This window comes from Hippopotamus amphibius, chromosome 4, assembly GCF_030028045.1.
Source record: "Hippopotamus amphibius kiboko isolate mHipAmp2 chromosome 4, mHipAmp2.hap2, whole genome shotgun sequence".
Taxonomy (NCBI): domain Eukaryota; kingdom Metazoa; phylum Chordata; class Mammalia; order Artiodactyla; family Hippopotamidae; genus Hippopotamus; species Hippopotamus amphibius.
Window position 1 is genome coordinate 77533224 of NC_080189.1, and position 19064 is coordinate 77552287.

The 19064-nt window shown below is 53.4% G+C and overlaps 1 protein-coding gene across 2 annotated transcripts; it reads right to left on the minus strand.

The window, feature by feature from the left end:
* Positions 1 to 329: 329 nt before the first annotated feature.
* On the minus strand, positions 330 to 18802 carry RAMP3 (receptor activity modifying protein 3). 2 transcript variants are annotated; one of them, XR_009053035.1, is made up of 5 exons: positions 18338 to 18802; positions 7466 to 7598; positions 3269 to 3531; positions 1719 to 1829; positions 330 to 1074 (listed from the first exon to the last, which is right to left on the minus strand). XR_009053035.1 is itself a non-coding variant. In XM_057730293.1 (3 exons), exons 1-3 carry the CDS (start codon positions 18396 to 18398, stop codon positions 3276 to 3278), a joined length of 450 nt encoding a protein of 149 aa, XP_057586276.1. In that variant the 5' UTR covers positions 18399 to 18802; the 3' UTR covers positions 2209 to 3275. The 2 variants fall into 2 exon arrangements, 1 of the variants encoding a protein (XP_057586276.1); XM_057730293.1 differs by lacking the exons at positions 330 to 1074; positions 1719 to 1829 and having other exon boundaries at positions 2209 to 3531.
* Positions 18803 to 19064: the final 262 nt, after the last annotated feature.

Sequence of the window (19064 nt, forward strand, 5' to 3'; positions counted from 1 at the left end):
GATGGGGCAAGTGGGGACCAGCGCCTGGGCTCCCACCCCCCAGTCCCGCCCGCAGCAGTGCAGCAGCTCCACAGCCCCCAGCCCTCAGGCCCTCAGTGCAGGGAACTCCAGACTCTCCAAACACATGCAGCACAAGCAGCACTTGTCTCAGAGCCCCAACACCTCGCCTCAGCCAGAAATGGTGCCGGGACTCCCGCGCCAATAAACATGTCTGGAAATAAGTACACAAAGGACATCAGACTGCCAGGCCGGCCCTAGAGACCCCTTCATTCCCTGCATCCTCCGTCACTTACAGCCCATGTCCTTTGCTGGGTCCTCTCCCCCACCCGCCTTCAACTGGTACAAAGCAAGAGCCACCGTGTGCAGGGTGCGGGGGTGATATTTAGTATGTCAGACAGAGGGAACCAGCCCTCTGCCATTGTCAGACAGGGTGACAAAATAAAGGAGTGAGATGAAGTGGAGGAGGTGTGAGAGGGAAAACCCAGGCAGAGGAAGGAGCAGAGCCTGGGGTGGGGTGGAGGTCCCAGATGTCCCAGGGTCCTCACCCTGGTGGACACACACCTCTGATGATTCAATCAAATGCTAACCAGGGCGAAAGGATTTCTCAGTTGTGATTACGGTCTCAAATTTATTGGTCCTCAGATAGGGAGGTAATCCTGGTGGGCTGACTGATCATATGACCCCCCCAATAAGTCCAAGTCTAGAGGTCAGAGGGGTCAATGTGATGAGAGTCTCCTTTGCTGGCTTTGAAGATGGAGGGGCCATGTAGCCAGGAACGTGTGTGGGGCCTCTAGGAGCTAAGAGCAGCCCCACTGACGGCCCCAGGAAATGAGACCCTCAGTCCTACAACTGGCCTTTGCCACACCCTGTGAGCCTGGTTGAGAACCCCAAGCTCCAGATGACATCTTGGCTCCAGCCTGGAGACACCCTGAGCAGAGACCCAGCAAACCTGGATCCCGACTCCAGGCTGCAGAGCTGGACTACTGCCAGCCTCAAAGTCTGTGGTATTTGTTACCCAGCAGCAGGCGCTGACACAGCATCCCTCTGGGTTCTTCTTCCGACACATTCAGTGGCCTAGGTGCAGGTCCGAGGAAGCAAAGAACTGGGTTAGCCATGCCCTGGTTTTGCCAATGAGCACAATGAAAGAAGAGAGGGCCAAGGGGCTGACAGAGCACGCAAAGGCATGACCCATAGTCCATCGGCCGGGATTCAGGCTGGGAGGGAGGGAGGCAGTAAGCCAGGGCTGGACGAGACTAGACTGTGAGTTGGAAGTCTCAGTGAAGTCAGGAGGTCGCTAAAGTTAGCATAGTGAAGAAAGTGCTCTACAGAGCTAAGGGGAGTGGTCAGGTGGCCCCGTGCCTGGCCCAGGATTACGAGCGTCACCACTCTCAGTAAGGGTGGGGTCCTCGGCCAACAAGGGCCACTTGATGGCCATGTGCACACAGGAGCAGCCTCTTGGTGGGGGCCCAGGTTCTCACGGGACCCAGGAGGTGAGGACCCCTGGGCAGGGGAAGGCACACACAGTGTGTGCTCCAGGGGCCCTCACACAGGGAGTGGCCAGGGCGAGCCAGGGGCTGGGCTGCACCCCCACCACGGCAGCCATGCCCTCCAGGACACCATCTGAGAAGACGCCAACATTTTAAAGGTTTGAGATGGTCTGAGACCCGTGAGCACTCTGACCCTCCCCCCGCCACCCCGGCCTCCACAGGCCATGTCACCTGGCAGACGTCCAGCTCAGAGATGACAGGCAGAGGCTCGGGTAGCAGGAGATGCGCCAAAGTCACCACAAGTTCACGTTCAGATCACAGCCTTCTGTTCCTTGGCCGAAGCTGCCTCAAGAACCAGAAGTACCAGGAGATTCAGATTCTGTCCCTACATTGTGCCCCCACCTGCACCTCTGGGCACCTGCAGGGGACTAGCAAGCTCAGGGGACCACCTGCACTTCTGGGCAGAAAGGGGAGCGGGGCCTCTGAAGGACACAGGGACTGCCTGCCAGGTTCTCTCTGCATCCCCAGAGAGACGTCAGCCACGGCCCCACCTCTGGTCCCCAGCAAGACTGTGCTGAAGCCAACAGCCCACATCCAAAAGCCTTGGCTGCAGAACTGGAACACGGACAGGACCAGCGAGAGGTCTGCGGACAAAGCGCCTCCACCAGTTGCTCCCAGGTCCCCAGGACCAGGCAGGGGTCCTGGTAAGCCCCAGACAACCTCGAAATGCTGGAAAGATAAAGTCTGCCCTCCATCCTCAAAGCACAGGGAAGCACAAAACCTCTGAGAGCTGGAGGGGCAGATCCCCCCTGCCTGCCCACATTCCCCTGGTAAGAAGCTCTCTTCGCTGCTCAGAGCTGTGACATTCTGGAGCCTCAGTCACTCCACCTGTAAAATGGGCATAGGGGACTTGCCAATTCTAAGAGGCCAGGCGGGGACTCTGTGAATTCCCGGAAATAAAGCTGGAAACCCCAGAAGTAGCATGACTCTTTACTCAGAGAAAGCACAGACACGGCGGACAGAGCTCAGCCAGAACGAGAGCACACAGGACCCCACCCCGAGGCCTTGCTCACAGCGGGGGGCACATTAGGAAGGAGGCCCACCCCAGCTCCAGCCCCTGGTTGTGGCCACAGACAGCAGGTCTCAGGCTGTGCTGTAGCTCCTTGGAACCCCCAGCCCAACCCTCAGTCTTCCAGATTCTCTCTAGGTGGGCTCCCCACCAAGAGAACTCAAGGCCTGCAAAGCGAGGACCTACAAAAGCCCCCTCCCACACACTCTTCCCCCTACCCCCAGCCAGGTGGGAATACGGCAGTGCCAGGGTGGGGCCAGGGCTGGGGGTGGAGTCAGAGTGGGAGGTGGGGTCAGGGCTGGGGGTGGGGTCAGGGCCGGAAATGGAGTCAAAGCAAGCGCTGGGGAGGTGGAGTCAGAGCAGGGCTGGGTCGGGTCCAGGGGCGGAGTCAGGGCCAGAAGTGGTGTCAGAGCCAAGGGGTGGAGTCAGGGCTGGGGTGGGGCCAGGGGTAGAGTCAGTTGGGAGGCAGGGTCAGGGTGACGCCGTGGCTGCGGCCCCACGGGACTCGGTGCTAAGAACCCCGGAGGCCCCAGCCCAGCCTGGGACAGCGCGGGCGAAGCAGCGGGGATTCGTGCCCAGCGGCAGGGAGCTTTTCTTTCACCAGCCCGAGGCCGCGCAGGCAAGGTGGGGGGCAGCCGAAGCAGTGTCCACCGGCTCTCTCGGCCCTGGCGAGCCTTCTTCCGTCTCTCCAGACGTGGCCCCTCGGACTCACCGGGCCCTCACACCACCTGGTCGGTGCGTTTGCTGCGCCACACCACCACGCCGGTCATGGCGATGGTCAGCAGGATGGGCACGGCGATGAGCGGGATGAGAATCTCGTCTGGGGGGTCCTGCCAGTGTTGCCTGTCCGCCGAGCAGTTTTGGAAGAACCGCCTGTGGACCCCGGCGATGAAGCTCTCCGCCAAGGGGTTGGGCCAGTAGCAGCCCAAGGTGTTGGCCTCCACCTCGGTGCAGTTGGTAAAGCTCTCGTAGTACCTGCGAAGGCAGAGGGCTTGACCGCCCGGCTCCCCTGCCCCTTCTCCCTCTGGCCCTGACCTCTGGGAAACTGGGAGGCAGTCCTGTCTGGCCACCGGCTCTCAGCATGGCCCCAGGCCACAGGGGAAGAGAGTGCCCTCATGCTATGACCCCTCTCGGGCCTGCTGGGCCCACAGGGTCTGTCCCCTGGTGTCCTTGCCCAGAGCTCCTCTGGCATGGTGACCCCATGCCCTGCTTCCCACCTCCAGGCCTCAGCCCTGCTTTCATCTGCCCCTGAGCCCCCTCCCCAAAGCGCACGGCCATGTTCTACTCAGCTTTGCAGGCTCCCTCGTCACAAACTCAATTCCCCTCGGGCCCACCCAACAGATGATGACCTCCGCACAGACCCTGGTGTCACTGAGCCCAACTCTTGGCCCTCGCATCTTCAAACACAGGCAGAGAGCTCAGCAAGGAAACTATGAGGCCATGAGCTCCCCGAAATATACCTCCTGCCCCCATCTGCATCTCCTACAGCATCCCTGCCCTCCTCTTGGTCACCCACACCCGTCACCTGCTCCCTATGAGGACGTGAACTCCCAACACCCAAGGTCTGGGCCCAGCACTTCCCAGGTCTTCCTAGAGGGCACGCTGGGCCTCGCTTCTTTCTCCAAGGCTAAGGGATGTGTGGGATCACAGCCACTTGGACCTGCAAGGCCCTTGTCACCCAGGGCCACTCTCTGGGCTCCCCGGGGAGGAGGCATCTCTGAGGCCAAGAGCCAGCGGCCTCCCAATCAAGTCACAACCTGCCTTCATTTACCTGGTTGTGGGGGCGGGGGGGCAGGTCCCACCTGTGAGCCCAGCCCTGGCCCATCCTCCTCTCAGAAGTCACCTCCTCCCAACCCCCATCTGACAAGACACGTGGGATCCCCCCTGCCCCGGGGTCTTCCTGTCTGTGTTGATCAAACCTGGAAAGAGCACTCAGCAAACCACCCATGAGGAGCCACGTCCCTCCAGCAGGCAGGCTCTGTATGGTCTTTGAGGCCAACCAAGGACCCAGAGTTTAGCCCAACGGCCAGCTGGCCCAGGACTAGTGGCCTCTGGGGGTGGCAGCCTAGGCTGGTGGCCACTGTCCAAGATGCTCTGGTGAGAGGGCTGGAAGGACACCTGCCAAGGTGCACCAGCTCTGTCCACCGCCCACACTGCCTTGTACCTGGCAGAGTGCTGCATGCAGGACAGGTGTGGGAGGGGGAGGGGCTCCTGCTTCAGCTCCTCACAGGAACCAGGCCCTGTGGCCCCTCCCCTCCCTCTGATGCTGACCTGGGGAGAATGGCCTGGCCTGAGAAACAGGAAGGACTGCTTCCTGCAAGGAGCTTCCTGTACAGAACCTTGTCTCTGCCTGGAAAGGGGGTGGGAAACAGGGCGGCTGACCGCTTGGCCAGGCCCTCCTGGTGTCCACCCCTCCTGGCAGCCCCGGGCAGTTTCTCAGCCCAGATGCTGGGCTGCTGTTCAGGCTGCCCAGGACCCCTCAGGTAATGCAGGCAACGGAGAGCTACACAAGGCAAAAGGGAGCGGGAAGCAAAGGGTACAACCTGGAACCCGTGTGCACAGCTGTGATGTGGCCCCTGGGACATGTCCAGGCTCTGGGACACCTCACCAGCCAGGTCCTCAGGCAAACCCATCACTGCCAAGACCCATCCCTTCCAGGGGGCCCCGCCAGTGACCTGCCACCCCAGAGCCTCTAACCCGACACTCTGCAAAGCCTCGACCCACCCCAGGGCTCAGTAAGGCTGAGACGAGGCAAACAGAGCTGGAGGAAGCCGAGCTGGAGGAAGCCCCGCTGTGGACAGCAAGCCTGCAGGGGCTGGGGAGTGGTGTGCAGCCCGTGTGACCTCCATGCACGGAAAACAGCACAGGACAGCAGCTTAGGGCTCAGGATGCAGAACCGACACCCTCCAATCCCAGCTCAGCCACTAGCCATCTTCCTGACTTTGCCCACGTTACTTAGCCTCCCTGAGCCTCAGTTTCTTCACTTGTAAACGGGAATCATAATTCTTATCCAACAGGGTAACTGAAAGGACCAAATGAGGTGACGTGAATACACTCCCGGCAAGTGCCCGGCATACAGTAGGTCTTTGGTGAGGTCTCTGGGTGAGCCCCAAAGGCTAGGAGTGGGGCAGAACTGGGTGCAGCACCCATCTTTTTGTGGATCGACCTGTGGGGCCACGTGCAGAGTGCCCACGCCTGGTGCTTCCCAAGGACGCTGGGAACTGGCTCCGTATTGGAATAGCAAACACTTTTAGGATAAAAGACACCAAGAGGTCAGGCATTCAGGCATGTGGCAAGAGTTGCAGAGACCAACTGCCACACCCCAGCATCCCGCCCTTCCCTGGACTGGGGAGGCAGACCAGGCAGGGATGCACATAGCCTCCAAGTCCTGTTAACTCACCAGCCCGGCTTCAGGCTGGAGATAAAATCAAGGCATTCTTCACAATGAAGCTGCTGTTCGCATGACATCACAGAACCAGGGTCACAACAGGGTCTGTTCTTCCCAAGCGTCCCCTGGTCACCCGGGACCTCCCCATGTCCTCCCTTCAGTCTGGCTCCCAGAGCACCCCCCCTCCAGCCCCTGGGGTGCTCTCACAGCAAGAGAAGATGCAGCCATTGCCCAGATGGGAAAGGGGGATGCAGAGCCCGGAAGCCAGGCAAACTGCCCCCATCAGACTCCCTCTCCCACCAAGCAAACTTTTCCCTATTCAGGTGGACATCTGCCCCTCTCTTTCCAACTCCCAGACCCCCCTCCTCGCTGCCACCTCTGCTGTTCTCCCGCCCCAGGGCTGAATGTCTGTTTGATCTCCTCACCGAGGCTTTAACAGGTGACAGAGGCACAGGATGGAAGCTCCCGCCTCATCTCCCTTACTGCCAACCCCTGGGTGTCCACTCCAAGCTTGGTGTCCAGGCCAGACTCCAAGGACAAGAAGAAGCCTGGCCAAGCCCCTTCCTGAGCCCCCAGGCCCCGTTCCCAGCAGACGCAGAAATTTCATTCCATTTGGTTCAGTGAACGGCTACGTGTGGGATCCGCAAGGGGGCTGTGGACATTCCCACAAGGAGCCACCGTCCCCTGGGAAGATGGGCATGGAAACTCCTGGAACAGCCATTAGGGACAGAGAGCACAGGGGCTGAGGTCTTGGAGGGGAAAGGGCTGATGTGACTGAGCAGACCCAGGGCTCCCAGGGAGGGTGAGGGCGAGGCTTACAGGACAGTTGGAGTCTGCAGAGGCCACGAGCAGCGCACCAGCTTGAGATGGCCAAGTGGGAAGTGGGGGAGGGTGGAAATCAGTGATTTCCGAGGAGGTGAAAGGGGCACCTTGACACTTAATGCTAGATGTGATCATGGGAGATAAAAAAACCTCCGCAGCTTCTAGAACGTGGGGCCCTCTGTGGTAAGGCCTTGCCCCCACCGCACCAGGTAGAAACCAGTGGAATTCAGTTTCTCTGGGGTCCACTGGTCCTGACTACAAACCCAGCCCTGGCTGGTGCTATGAGGAACACCCAAAATGACAATTTCCATCCAGCATGGTCCTGAAGAAAGGCAGGCACCCCAGGGCAGGACACCAACCCCATGAAGGAAGGAGAGTGGGTGTCAGGGTTTCCCAGAGAAATGACCACACTCAGAGGAGTGGGGAACACATAGCCCGGAGAGTTCAGTTTGGAACTGCCGGTGTGGTCGGTGAGCGGAGTGGGAGGGCTGCGAGGTCTGGAGTGGACCTCAGAGCAGACGGAGCACAGACGCCGCGCTCTGGGCACGGGCGGGGTGTGGGCGGGGCAGGGGCGGGTGTGGGCGGGGAAGGGGGCAGGAGCGGATGTGGGCGGGGGCGGGGGCAGGGGCGCGTGTGGGTGGGGCAGGGGCGGGGTGGGCGGGGTGTGGGCAGGTCCAGTGCCTGAGCAGGGACACTCACACGATGAACTCCGACAGGTTGCACCACTTCCAGACCTCCACATTCTTCATCCTTTCCGCGAAGGTCTGGCCGCACCGGGGCAGCATGGCCAGCATGCGCTTCTCATTGCAGCCTCCCACTGCGGGACACTCCCCTAGAGAGGAGACAGCCGTGAGCACTGCAGGGAAGGCTCGGTTTGCAGGCATGACCCTTGGAGGGCTCCTGCTGATGTCCCTCAAGGCCAGCTGGGGTCTTCCTCCTTCACCTTCGCCTCCATGTGAACCAAGTTTCTGCCAATGCAGAAAGAGGGACCCACCTGGAGGTGTCAAGGGGACAGGACCCAGCAGGGCGGTGGCCTCCCACGGAGGCATGGGAAGAAGCAGACACGGGGAAGGCAGAGGGACAGGGTCCTGGGAGTGAAGAAGCTGAGGGCAGACAGTTTCCAGTGTGGATGGGGTCGAGGAGCAGGGTCCACCACCGCACCTCAAGGGTGAGGTCACCTGGAGCATGCCCCAAGAAGGATTCTGAGAGTCTGATGACAGTCCCAGGCCTCTGAGCAGCAATGGAGGCACCTTGATCGTAAGGACTGCCCACCCTGCCGAAGCCATCCCCTTAAACTTCAGGGAGTCAGAGGCTGAGGGCTGCAGGGACTCATGGTCCAGCAACAGCTGCCAGTCCTTTGGACATTCTTGGGGTCTGGCAGGGCCCCTGCCCCAGGATTTCTCAGCATTCCTCCCGAACTCTGCCCCCAATACTTCCTGTCCCCTTCACCCCCAAAGAACACCCTCCTCCCACTGGGAACTATATTAATACTGAGCAAGGTATCTTTCAGAGCAAAATATTACCAGAGATGAAAAGAGTTTTCCATAATGATAAAGGGCTCAGTTCATCAAGAGAACATAGCAATGCTAAGTATGTATGCACCCAATAACAAGAGCATCAAAATACACAAAGCAAAAATGGATGGAACTGTAGGGAGAAAATGACAAATCCACAATTATCATTGGAGAAGTCAATATCCTCTCCCAATAATTTACAGAACAATAGACAAAAAAATCAATAAATTATAGAAAACTTGGTTGTGCAGGTATAGGACAGGAGCCCAGTGGCGCTGGGGTGGATACGTACAGTTGTTGGATGATAAGGGGAAGAAGTGACATTGGAAGGTGGACCCAAAGCCTGACTAGTACAGATGTGCAGGCATTCCCAGTTTATTTAAAGCCTAACAGAAGGCAGAGGTGAGTTTTTAAACTCAGCACTCCCCCACTGAACCCAACCTGAGCCTCAGAGCCTTCACATCATGGGGTCCCGGGCAGGCAGGCAGGCAGGCAGGCAACCAGCAGCCAAGCCAGAAGCTGATTGCCTCTTCAAGAGGAGGCTTGCCATGGCTGCAGGAAGGGAGGACAGAAAATGTCCTTCTGAAGCTTAACCGCACCACCCACCGATGCCCAGCCCCGCCCCCTTGCAGTCACTGGTTTGCTGTGTGGCTCTGGACAGGCCCCTTCATCTTTCTGGGCCTTTGTCCCCCCATTTATAAAAAAAAGAGTGATTCTGATCCTGGCTGTTTCCACTAGTTACTAGTTATGCACCTGGAAAATCTCTTTCAACTTGTTAGCATCTGGCCCCAATTCCCTACTCACACAACTGCAGCCCCCAGACCCCACTGCCCCACTCATACATCTCTCTGCCAGGACCCTAGGGCCACCCACCCCCCTCAATAGGTCACCACAGCCCCCCTCCCAGGCTCTAGCAGGTCTGGCTTTTGTGATTCAGTTCTATTTTAACTCAGTTCTATTTTAACATGGCTTTCAACTTTGAAGTCTCTGAAGGAAACAATCATTGTAATAAAAGCATTTGTTTGAGGCTGGTGAAGACCATGTACCTGAGCCCACCCAGAAATCTCTGGGTAGGGGGCTCCCTCCAGGCCCTTCTCAGCACTGAGTCTCTCAGGGCGACTCCCTGAGACAGAACAAAGGTGTCTGACTCAGACGCACACCAGACTCACCCAGGCCACAGCCCAGGCCCTGAGACAGGGACCAAGAATTGGCATTCGTTAAACTGCCCACATAATTCCAATGTGCTGTCAGAGCTGAGAAAAAGTGGGGGAAGCAACGATTGCTCACAGTTACGTGCACACAGGCATGCGGAGACCTTGTGCAATGAAGATTCTGACCACGCAGGCCTGGGGCACCAAGATACTAACCTCTGACAAGCTCCAGGTGATGCAAAGCCCACACGCTTCAGAGTAAGAGACAGAAGATGGGGAACTTCCCTGGTGGTCCAGTGGTAAAGACTCCACCTTCCAATGCAAGGGATGCCAGTTCTATCCCTGGTCAGGGAACTAAGATCCCACATGCCACGGGGCAATTAAGCCTGCACCACAACTACAGAGCTCACGCCTCAACTAGAGAGCCTGTGTGCTGTAAACTACAGAGCCCACATGCCCTGGAGCCTGTGTGCCACAACTAGAGAAGAGAAAATTCACGTGCCACAACTAGAGAGAAGCCCACACACTGCAACAAAGATCCCACATGCTGCAACTAAGACTTGACACAGCCATAAATAAACACATAAATACATAAATACAGAGCTAGAAGATGGTAGAGCTGAAACCAGGAGTCAGAGGGGAGTCCAACAGCCGCAGATGTTCACTGTGGCTCTGCTCCCCAGCCCAGATGCACTTGCTCTCCTTTCTGAGCCTCTGTCTTCCCACCTGGAAATGCAGCCGTGGCACCTGCCTGGCAGCTCCTTTCCTGCCTTCTCTCCGCCTCAGTACTGACCAATGTCCACTGAGTGCCCTGTCCTAAGTGTGGTCAACTTGCCAAACCCCAAAACAGCCCAACAAAACAGGGTCACCATGACTGGGGAAAGCCATCCACCTGCTCAGTAACACAGTGGGGTGCCAAACCCAGGTGCAGCCCTGGGTCCAGGGTAGCGACTGGGGAGCTCAGAATCTCAGGCCGCATGGAGACAGGTGATGAGAAGGCAGCCTATGCTCCTTCCCCCCACAGGCATCTTTTCCCTTTTCCTTGCAGCTCACTGTTGGACTCAGTCCTTGTACCCATTCCTGGGCCTGGCCTTGCCATTCCCTGACACTATCCTCTCAGTATCTTGCATGGGTCTCCTGGGCCCCACCCTACCCCCCACATGGGCACGGGCCAGGCAGGTCTCACACTGTTCACTCCAGCTGGCTGCTGCCACTCCTCCCAGCCACAGCCCAATAGGACCTGACCCGTCTAGACCATCTGAACCACCACCTAGACCCAACTGGACCTGGACCATGGACCTGGACGACCTGGACTTTAATCCTCCAGACCTAGACCCCCTGGACCCATGGACCTTGAATACCTGGATCCTCTGGACCCTGAATATCTGGATCCCCTGGGCACTCTGGACCTCTTGAACCCCCTGGACCTGGAACACCTGGACATCCTCAGCCTGACCCAACTGCCACCTGTCACATCACTGAGACCCAGCCCAGTACTCTCTCCTCCTCCATCTCATTCTCCTCTTCCCCACCCCACAGCACCCCCCCTCTTGGAGCCTCTTCCTCCTTCCTCATGGACCAGAATCTCCATAAACCCAGAATCTCTGTGTCCCAGAATCGCCAGCACCACATACCCAGCACCACAGGGGCCTGGCCAGGGCAGGTTGAGAATGTACCATCAAGGACTACCTGGCATCCTGAAGCAGGTTTCCTGGGATAAAATGCCCTGCCCGTGGTGCGGGTGCTGTGAGGATGCACAGGGCAGGCACCATGGGACACCTGTCCAATCAACCACAAGTGCCCTCCATGAGGGGGTAGGGAGACTGGTAATTAGGGCACCATTTCTGATGCACAGGCTTAAGGGGATCCCAGCAAAACCCCAACAACATACCCTGTGTTAAAACAGTGAGGTAAAGATGCAGATTCCTGACAACACCAAGAAAGCGTACTGCTGTCACCCACTCAAGCTACCAACTGCATTAGCAAAGGCCTCCGGGGTTCAACTGAAATAGAAAACCATTTCAGTTGGCTCCATCAGGGAAACAAAGAAAATGCAGGGCTGTGTTTCTTTTGTCTAGGGGACTTCCAGACTCTGGAAAATGATAAACAGCCAGAGGCATTTCCAAGAGAAAGGCCTTTTACGGCCAGTCATTTGGAAATGAAACACAGGAGCTCTCGTTCTCCTCCCGTGCAAATGAGCAGCGAGCAGACTGTGGCCTCGGCAGGCTCTGCAGCTGTGGGCCGTGGCCAGTAAGGCTGTGGGAGGCTATGGTTTCTGAAAGGTTCTGCCCCTCAGCCCCTGTGGTCTGGGGAGCTCCCTCCCAGCCTGGACCTCAGTTTCTGTATCTGTACGATGAAGAGTGACGTCAGAGGGCCTCCAAGGCAACTCTCGGCCAACCACGTCCTTGCAATCACTACGTCACTGGCGTACGTGATGTCCAGCCGCTGCACCTGGGCCCACTGGAGTCCACAGAATCCAATGTGACAGGAGGTGGCTAGACAGCAGGACAACATTACTCCCACCAGTGACGAAACAGTGACAGTGCCATGTTCATACACACACGTGCGGGCACACACACACATACACACACACTGGCATAAGCACTCTGTCTGGGGCTGCTGTAAGCGAGCCCCTGGGAGCCACAGTTGCTAGCAAACTTGAGTACCCATAGGATGTGTGCCAGGCACTGGTGGGAGCTTCCCATACGTGCAACCCTTTCATTCCACACTCTTGGCCCCACACAGGGTAATGGGGACTGAACTGATTGAATCCAACTGCCAGTGATGACAGCCCTTTATAGGGCTGATATTCCTGCAGGTTGATATTCCTGCATCCACACTAGAGTGGAGGAAACTGAGGCTAAGGGCCAGTAAGTGTCTTATAATCTTGGGGTTAAGCTGCTGCAAAGGGAGGCCCCCAGGATGCACACTCAGACCCAAGTGTCTAGTCAAGGGTTAGGCATGAAACCGAGCAGAAAGCTTTGGGTTAATTAGTAGAACTTCAAACCAAAAGGCAAAAAGGAGTGGGGGAGAGGCTTTTTAAACTCAAGTAAGTATATTTAACTTAGTCCAACTGTTATTTTTGGTTTTCCACTGGCCAAGTGAACTGCCAGGACACACAATGTCTGGATTCCCTGTCTTTCCATTCGCATGTTGTCTGCTGTTAAAAAGAAGGAACCTCATTTGGGAAAGTCAAGGGAGTTGTTGGACATCACCCTTCCATTTTTGTCCTGCAAGAGTTGAATTTTGTTCTCTGTGTGCACGTTTGCATGTGTCTTGTGCGTAAGTGACTGCTATGGGAAACTCAAAATTTGTTTCCCAAATGCAGCACCTTGGGGTGCATTCTCCAGAACTGGACCACCTTCAGTTGCAAACCAATGAAATATAAAAAGATTATTTTCCTTTGAAATACAACCTGGCCATATTACTCCCTAGATTCAGAGGGGGGAAAAGTTGCCCGTTAATGGATCCCTAACCTATGCTACTATTATGCGTTAGAGCTATTTCACAATAGAGAGGAAAAATGGGTTGAAATTTATAAACTAATAAGTTCTGTATTGAAATACCTGATTCATGAATAAGTTTTAAAATGAAGCTATGAGATCTTTCCCTGCCTGGAGTATATATATATATATGTCTATGTGTACATTATAAGCCTTTATCTTTGGATGTGTTACCAAAATTAATCTGTAAATGAGCTCTATTTAACTGGCTTAAAGAAAAGTAAGCCCTTACAAATCAAACATTTCTAAATATAGCAAAAAACTAACCAAAATGAATTTCAGGTTCACATGATTTGGGGAATATTCAGTATTAAATTAACCTCATATTAAAGTTAGTTTGTTAATTAATACAGACATGTCTTTAGAGTCATCAATATTAAGTGTGATACTTTTATTGTACCTAGGTTTACTGAAAATCAATAAATTCATATTATATCTATTAAAAAAGTCAACAAGAAAATCTGGTATGATGATATTGTCATAAGAAATAAAATAGAGATAAATGGTATAGAAGTTTTAAGGTGCACTCTTTAGAAGTAAATATATTTTAGTTTTTCCAGATGCTAATTAACTTGAAACTTTAGAATTTTGCTAAATTAAGTTAAATGATAAAAATTCTTTGAAGGTCTAAGTCATTTTTAAGATAAAATACTGGAACATTCATTGCTAAACAAGTCTATCTTCTTTTGTCTTCTTATGAGAGAAAAAAATTAAAGATGTTTGGGATTATTAGACACACATCTTGTACCATGTTAAAGAGAGAAATTATGCTATAAAAAAATGTATGTTTTAGGGGGATTCAGTGGTAAAGATTTTGCCTTTGAATGCAGGCGGTGCGGGTTTGATCCCTGCTCAGAGAGCTAAGATCCCACATGCCTTGCAACCAAAAAACCAAAATATAAAACAGAAGCAATATTGTAACAAATTCAATAAAGACTTTTAAAAAATATATTTTTAAATGTATGTTTTTAGAGGTTATAGAACATGTTTATAAGTTTGCCAATCAGAAAATGTTGGTATAACAAAGAGTTCAATTACTTGCCTCTTGGTTTTTGCTAGAGATTAAGGTTTTTAAGGGTTAAAAATTGTAATAAATATGTAATTAATACTATTAAAAATAATAAGGAAAGAATTTCTGAATGTAAAGAAAATAGGATATGTGTTGTCAACAAGAGAAGGTATAAAGAATGGAGATATATTTTGTTAAAGAAAATGGGGAAATAACTTTGACCTAGAGCTTATTGTTTCTAGGTGGGAAAAAAATCAGGGACAAACTTATATGGATACAGAAAGTTGTAGAAGTTTTATGGAAAATGAAACAAGAAAAGAGTTTTGCACATGGTCATGATTGATTAAGATTAGATTGAATTTACTTAAATAAATGAATTTTGTTATTAAAAGTAAAGTAATACAAGACTGTAGTTTGGTTTTCTCTGTTAAGAGAATAAAGTTTTCCTGGGATATTGAGCTGCTTTTGATAACATTGTAAGTTTCTTTCTCTAGCTAACTTTGAAATTTCCAAAGGGCCCTTGAGGTATCTCAGAAAGAAATATTAAACTAATTAAGATTATTTGATTTATTAAACTACATGGAAGGGACTTCCTAGGTAGTACAGTGGTTAAGAATCCACCTGCCAATGGAGGGGACATGGGTTTGATCCCTGCTCCAGGAAGATCCCACACGCCATGGAGCAACAAAGCCCGTGTGCCACAACTATTGAACCTGCGCTCTAGAGCCCGTGAGCCACAACTACTGAAGCCTGTGCGCTTAGAGCTTATGCTCTGCAACAAGAGAAGCCACCACAGTAAAGAGCCCATGCACCACAATGAAGAGTAGTCCCTGCTTGCCGCAACTAGAGAAAGACCCAACACAGCCAATAAATAAACAAATAAATAAATGTATAAACTACACAGAAAACATTATATGAAAAAAAGTCTCTAGTGAAGTTGTCATAGAGTATAACTTCTCATGACATATCAACACTTGCCTTAAGTCTACTTCTTAAAGCACATGTACAATGTTTGTGTGGCAATTTGATATAATCGATAAGATGTATAACTATAAAATATTTCCCTGTCAATATACCTTTTTAGTCATTTGTTATGTCTGATTAGTTTTCCCCCAATGTGGTTAACTAGGCAAACATATAAACAAAAAGTAAGACTAGCACCAAGGAACACGATAGACCCAGGGCAGGCAGCAAACAGGATAAGGGACAAATAGTTTGATCGTCAATGATTTCTACTGAAAGATTTACGATCAAAAGGGAAAATGATAGAAGAAATTTGCATGTATTGAGGTATGGGGAAGTCATTCTGGTTTATACAAGTTGACTCAAATTTTATGCTAACTTAAAACAGCTTGTTTATGGTCTATTAAGGAAAAAACACATTCAAAGGATAGTACAAACAGGCATTTTGATTTTTATCTGCATTGTAATATGTCTACTAATTTTCCAACGTTTGTCCAGGTGCTATGACAAAGCAATCAAAGAGAGAAGTAATGTTTTCATAATACAAAATAGTGATGCAAAGCTTGGAACTTGGGACTATTTCCAACTCTGTGTCCATTCCCCGAACTGAGGCAGGCCTACGCCCCGTTTCAGCAGAAAGTAACCAGAGTGATCATCACCCCATTCCCTCAAAGACTTGGGAAAAGTTAAAACAAAAATGGAACTAAAACCAAGTTCCTCTGCCAAGTTTTTGATTAACCCCTCTATCTAAAACTTTATCCCCTTTCATATTCCACACCTCTTCCTCCTTAGGATTGGGGAATATCAAAGAAAAGGGAGGATTGAAACTGAGTAGGACCCTGCAGGGCCCTCGCAGGTAAAAAAGCCTTTCTGTGTCCCATTTCTTATTTGTAGAAAAAGGCTTTAGCCTCTTAGGGGCCTCCCCTGAGTCACAAAAGCCTGACTCAAGAATTAATGATTGAGAGGATATAGATATGTGGTGACAAAAAAAGCAGTTAGGCCTAGAGAATGGTAACAGCTTAAACAGTAAATCAGTCACATAGCAGTCACAGAATCTTCAGTTCCTCCCTGAAGAAGATAGCTAACAGTGTGTGATGCATATTCCTGAGTTGTTTTGTACATACTATTAATAAAACCACCACCAGAGGGAAAAAGCTAACTGCACGATGATCACACTGTAGACATGACACAAGCTGCTCCATCTTGAGCAGTGCTGTTCTGTACGTAGTCCCCCGCACATCCTGGAAGCTTTCCTTTAAAAGTTTCTGCTCTGTGTAACAAAACAATTATTAAAATAAATCCAATAATGAACTAAAAAAAAATAAAAAATGAAAAAAATAAAAGTTTCTGCTCTCTGGCAACCCAGAGTTGGTTTGGGGGATGCTAGTCTGCTATCTTCCTAGATTCCTGGATTCCTGAATAAAGCACCATTTTTTCCCCACCAACTCCTGTCTCTTGAACATTGACTTTTGAGCAATGAGCAGCCAAACCTGAGTTCAGTTTTGGTTCCAACTGGTAACAGACAGAGAGGCAGAGGTCCAGCTGAGTGGACTTTTGCTGGACATCACTATCCCAGGACCCGGCATAGCAGTAACTGCTTCTGAATTAGGGTTTGTAATTTTCAAAGAAGCACCTTCCCTGATGGGCCTTTCAGAGCCCTCATTGGGCCCCTACAGTCAATAGGAACCAGCCCCCCTGCTGGCCCTACTCCCTGTATAGTCAGGCCCCCCACCTGGCACAGCCCAGAAGCAGTTCAGGGAGAGCAGGGTGTCAGGATCCCAAGTGTAGACAGCCAGGAGCCCTGGGACTCTCCTTCAAGGTGCAGCAGCCACCAGGGCTGGTATGGCCCCCATCCCACCTGTGAAAAAGAAGCATGTGACCATGAGCAGGTTTGCCTCTCCCTGCATCTCCCCGACTCAGTCAGGAGCCAGTTCCTGAGGCCCTCACTCTGACCAGGTCAGAAATGGGCTGTGGCTACCGAGAGGCTAGCCTGGCCCCTGCCCCTGGCTGGGGAGTATGAGCCCAGACTCCCTGGGGAGGGGGACACTGGGTCCAATGAGACAAGACAAGGTGGCCTCCAGACCCATGCCAACATGAGCCCAAGATTATTAACACAGAAGATTTCTGCACAGGGTCTGCTTTTGGTCCTTCTGAATTCCATGCGCTAGACAGGTGAGGAGAGCCTCAGCTTCCCCTGCAATGAATCAAAGAATTCCTTTTCTATTACAGGGACCAAAATCTCCATCCAAGGGCTTTGCATTTGAAGCTTGCTCAAATTCTGCATCAATGCACTCCTGATTTCTGGAAGCCGCCAATCACCCTTTCCATCAACACAAAAATCCAGCTAACCCTGGGCTCTAACCCCAGAACATGAAATGAAGTTGCACTTTCTCCACTCCAGACATCTCCAGTGGAAGGGTAACCTGGAGTTCAAGATGCGTGCAGCCTTTTCCAAATTCCAGATCATCAAAGCTGACAATGATATTGCAAACAAGCCCAATTTTGCATCTTATAGCCAGGGAAACAGGCCAGTGAGGGCAAGGGAACATCCCAAAGGACCCATGGGACAGTAGCCCCCACAGACAGGGCCTGAAACCCCTGAACTCCAGGCCAGAGCTCCCTTCTCCCAGAGCCAGTCAGGCTCAGTCCCTGCTCTGCAACTCCCAGCCTCAGCAAGTCTCTCCCACCAAAGCCCTCCTCAAACAGGCATACTGTATTACTTGTTCTTGCGTGATTTCTTTAGAACGATTTTTCAAAACAAGCTTTTCATTCAATCCATTCCCAATCTGTGAACAATGTGTCCTCCCAGGAGTTGTGTTTTCTTGCTGGAGAAGGGATCTGGGAGAGGAAGACTCAGAAAGCCGCCCCCTGCCCCTTCCAGCCAGTCCACACACACACACACACACACATACACACACACACACACTCTAAAACATTGTTTTCGGAAGGACAGGCACAGCAGGGAAGATCTAGCACTCCCACTTCTGGATTCCTCTCATCCACACCCCTGCGCCTGGTGTGCACGCAGGAGCCCCTGAACGAGAAGCGCACTACCCCACAGGGAGGAGGAAGATGGACACAACAGCCTCCGCTCACTCGGGGTGTCGCGCTGGCATGGCGTCCCCAACGCCAGGGCAGCGAGGCCGGGGACATCGCAGCTGGGAGCAGCAGGCCCAGGCCGAGCCCGCTGGCGATGCAGAGCCCGCAGACCTTGAGCCTTCCTTCCTGGTCCGGTCCGTCGCCCTCAGCTTGAGGAGATCCTGGGAACCGCACCTGGGTCACCTCTCGCCCCTCCGGAGAGCGGCGCGCCGGGCTCGCCCAGGTCGGTGCAGAGGAGGAGGTGCAGCCAGGTGTGGGTGCAAAGGCCGCGCAGATCCCGTGACCCCGAGCAGGTGCGGGCGCCCCGGGTGCCGGACCCAGCGTCTCCTTACCGCAGAGCAGCAGCAGCAGTAGCGGAAGAAGGTGAGGGCGCCGCCGCGCTCTCGTCTCCATGGCTGGCCAGCTGTGGCGCGCGGTCCAGCTGTGGCGCACCGTCCAGCTGCAGCGCGCCGTACAGCTGCGTCCCCGCTGGGGGCGCTAGGGGCGCCCGGGGGAGGAGCCCAAGCGGGGGTGGGCCCGCAAAGAGCCCGCCCCCAGGAGGCGCCCTCCCGCAGGTCGTGCTCTCAGCCCCTTAGGATGCTCCTCCCTCCCACCCACCAGGTGCCATCCCTCAGGTCGTGCTCCTCCAGGACGTGCTCCTCCTCAGCACGCTTCCTCCCCCAGGACGCTCCCATCCCAAGGACGAGGCCCCCAAGGGTGCGCCTTACCCCCCAGGACATATCCTCCCTCACTGGACGGTCCTGCCCCCAGGACGCAGCCCTTCCCCAGCGCAAGCCCCCTTCCTCCTGCCCTGGCGGTGTAGCCCGCCGCTAGTGAGCGTCTGGAAGGCTCGGCGTCCGGCTGGGCTAGAAGGCAGGATGCGGGGGCGGGTGAGGGCAGCCTGGCAGGGCGTGGACGAGATCTGGAAGAATTGCTGTGCGGCTCTGTGCCGTGAGAGACCGGGGAGGGGCTGCTGGGCAGGCAGCCCCCTGGGGAGAGAGCTGGCCGCGAGCGGGGGCGGCTATGTGTGAGGGTGCGGGGAGACCCCTCAGGGTGGAGCATGGCTGATCCCCATCTTAT

Bases quoted from the DNA above. Each gene is read 5' to 3' on its own strand.
- RAMP3 (XM_057730293.1), bottom strand. From the start codon at position 18,398: ATGGAGACGAGAGCGCGGCGGCGCCCTCACCTTCTTCCGCTACTGCTG. The intron at 7,599-18,337 runs GTAAGGAGACGC...TCTCCTCTCTAG, and splicing joins ACTGCTGCTGCTGCTCTGCG to GGGAGTGTCCCGCAGTGGGA. The intron at 3,532-7,465 runs GTGAGTGTCCCT...CTGCCTTCGCAG, and splicing joins AACCTGTCGGAGTTCATCGT to GTACTACGAGAGCTTTACCA.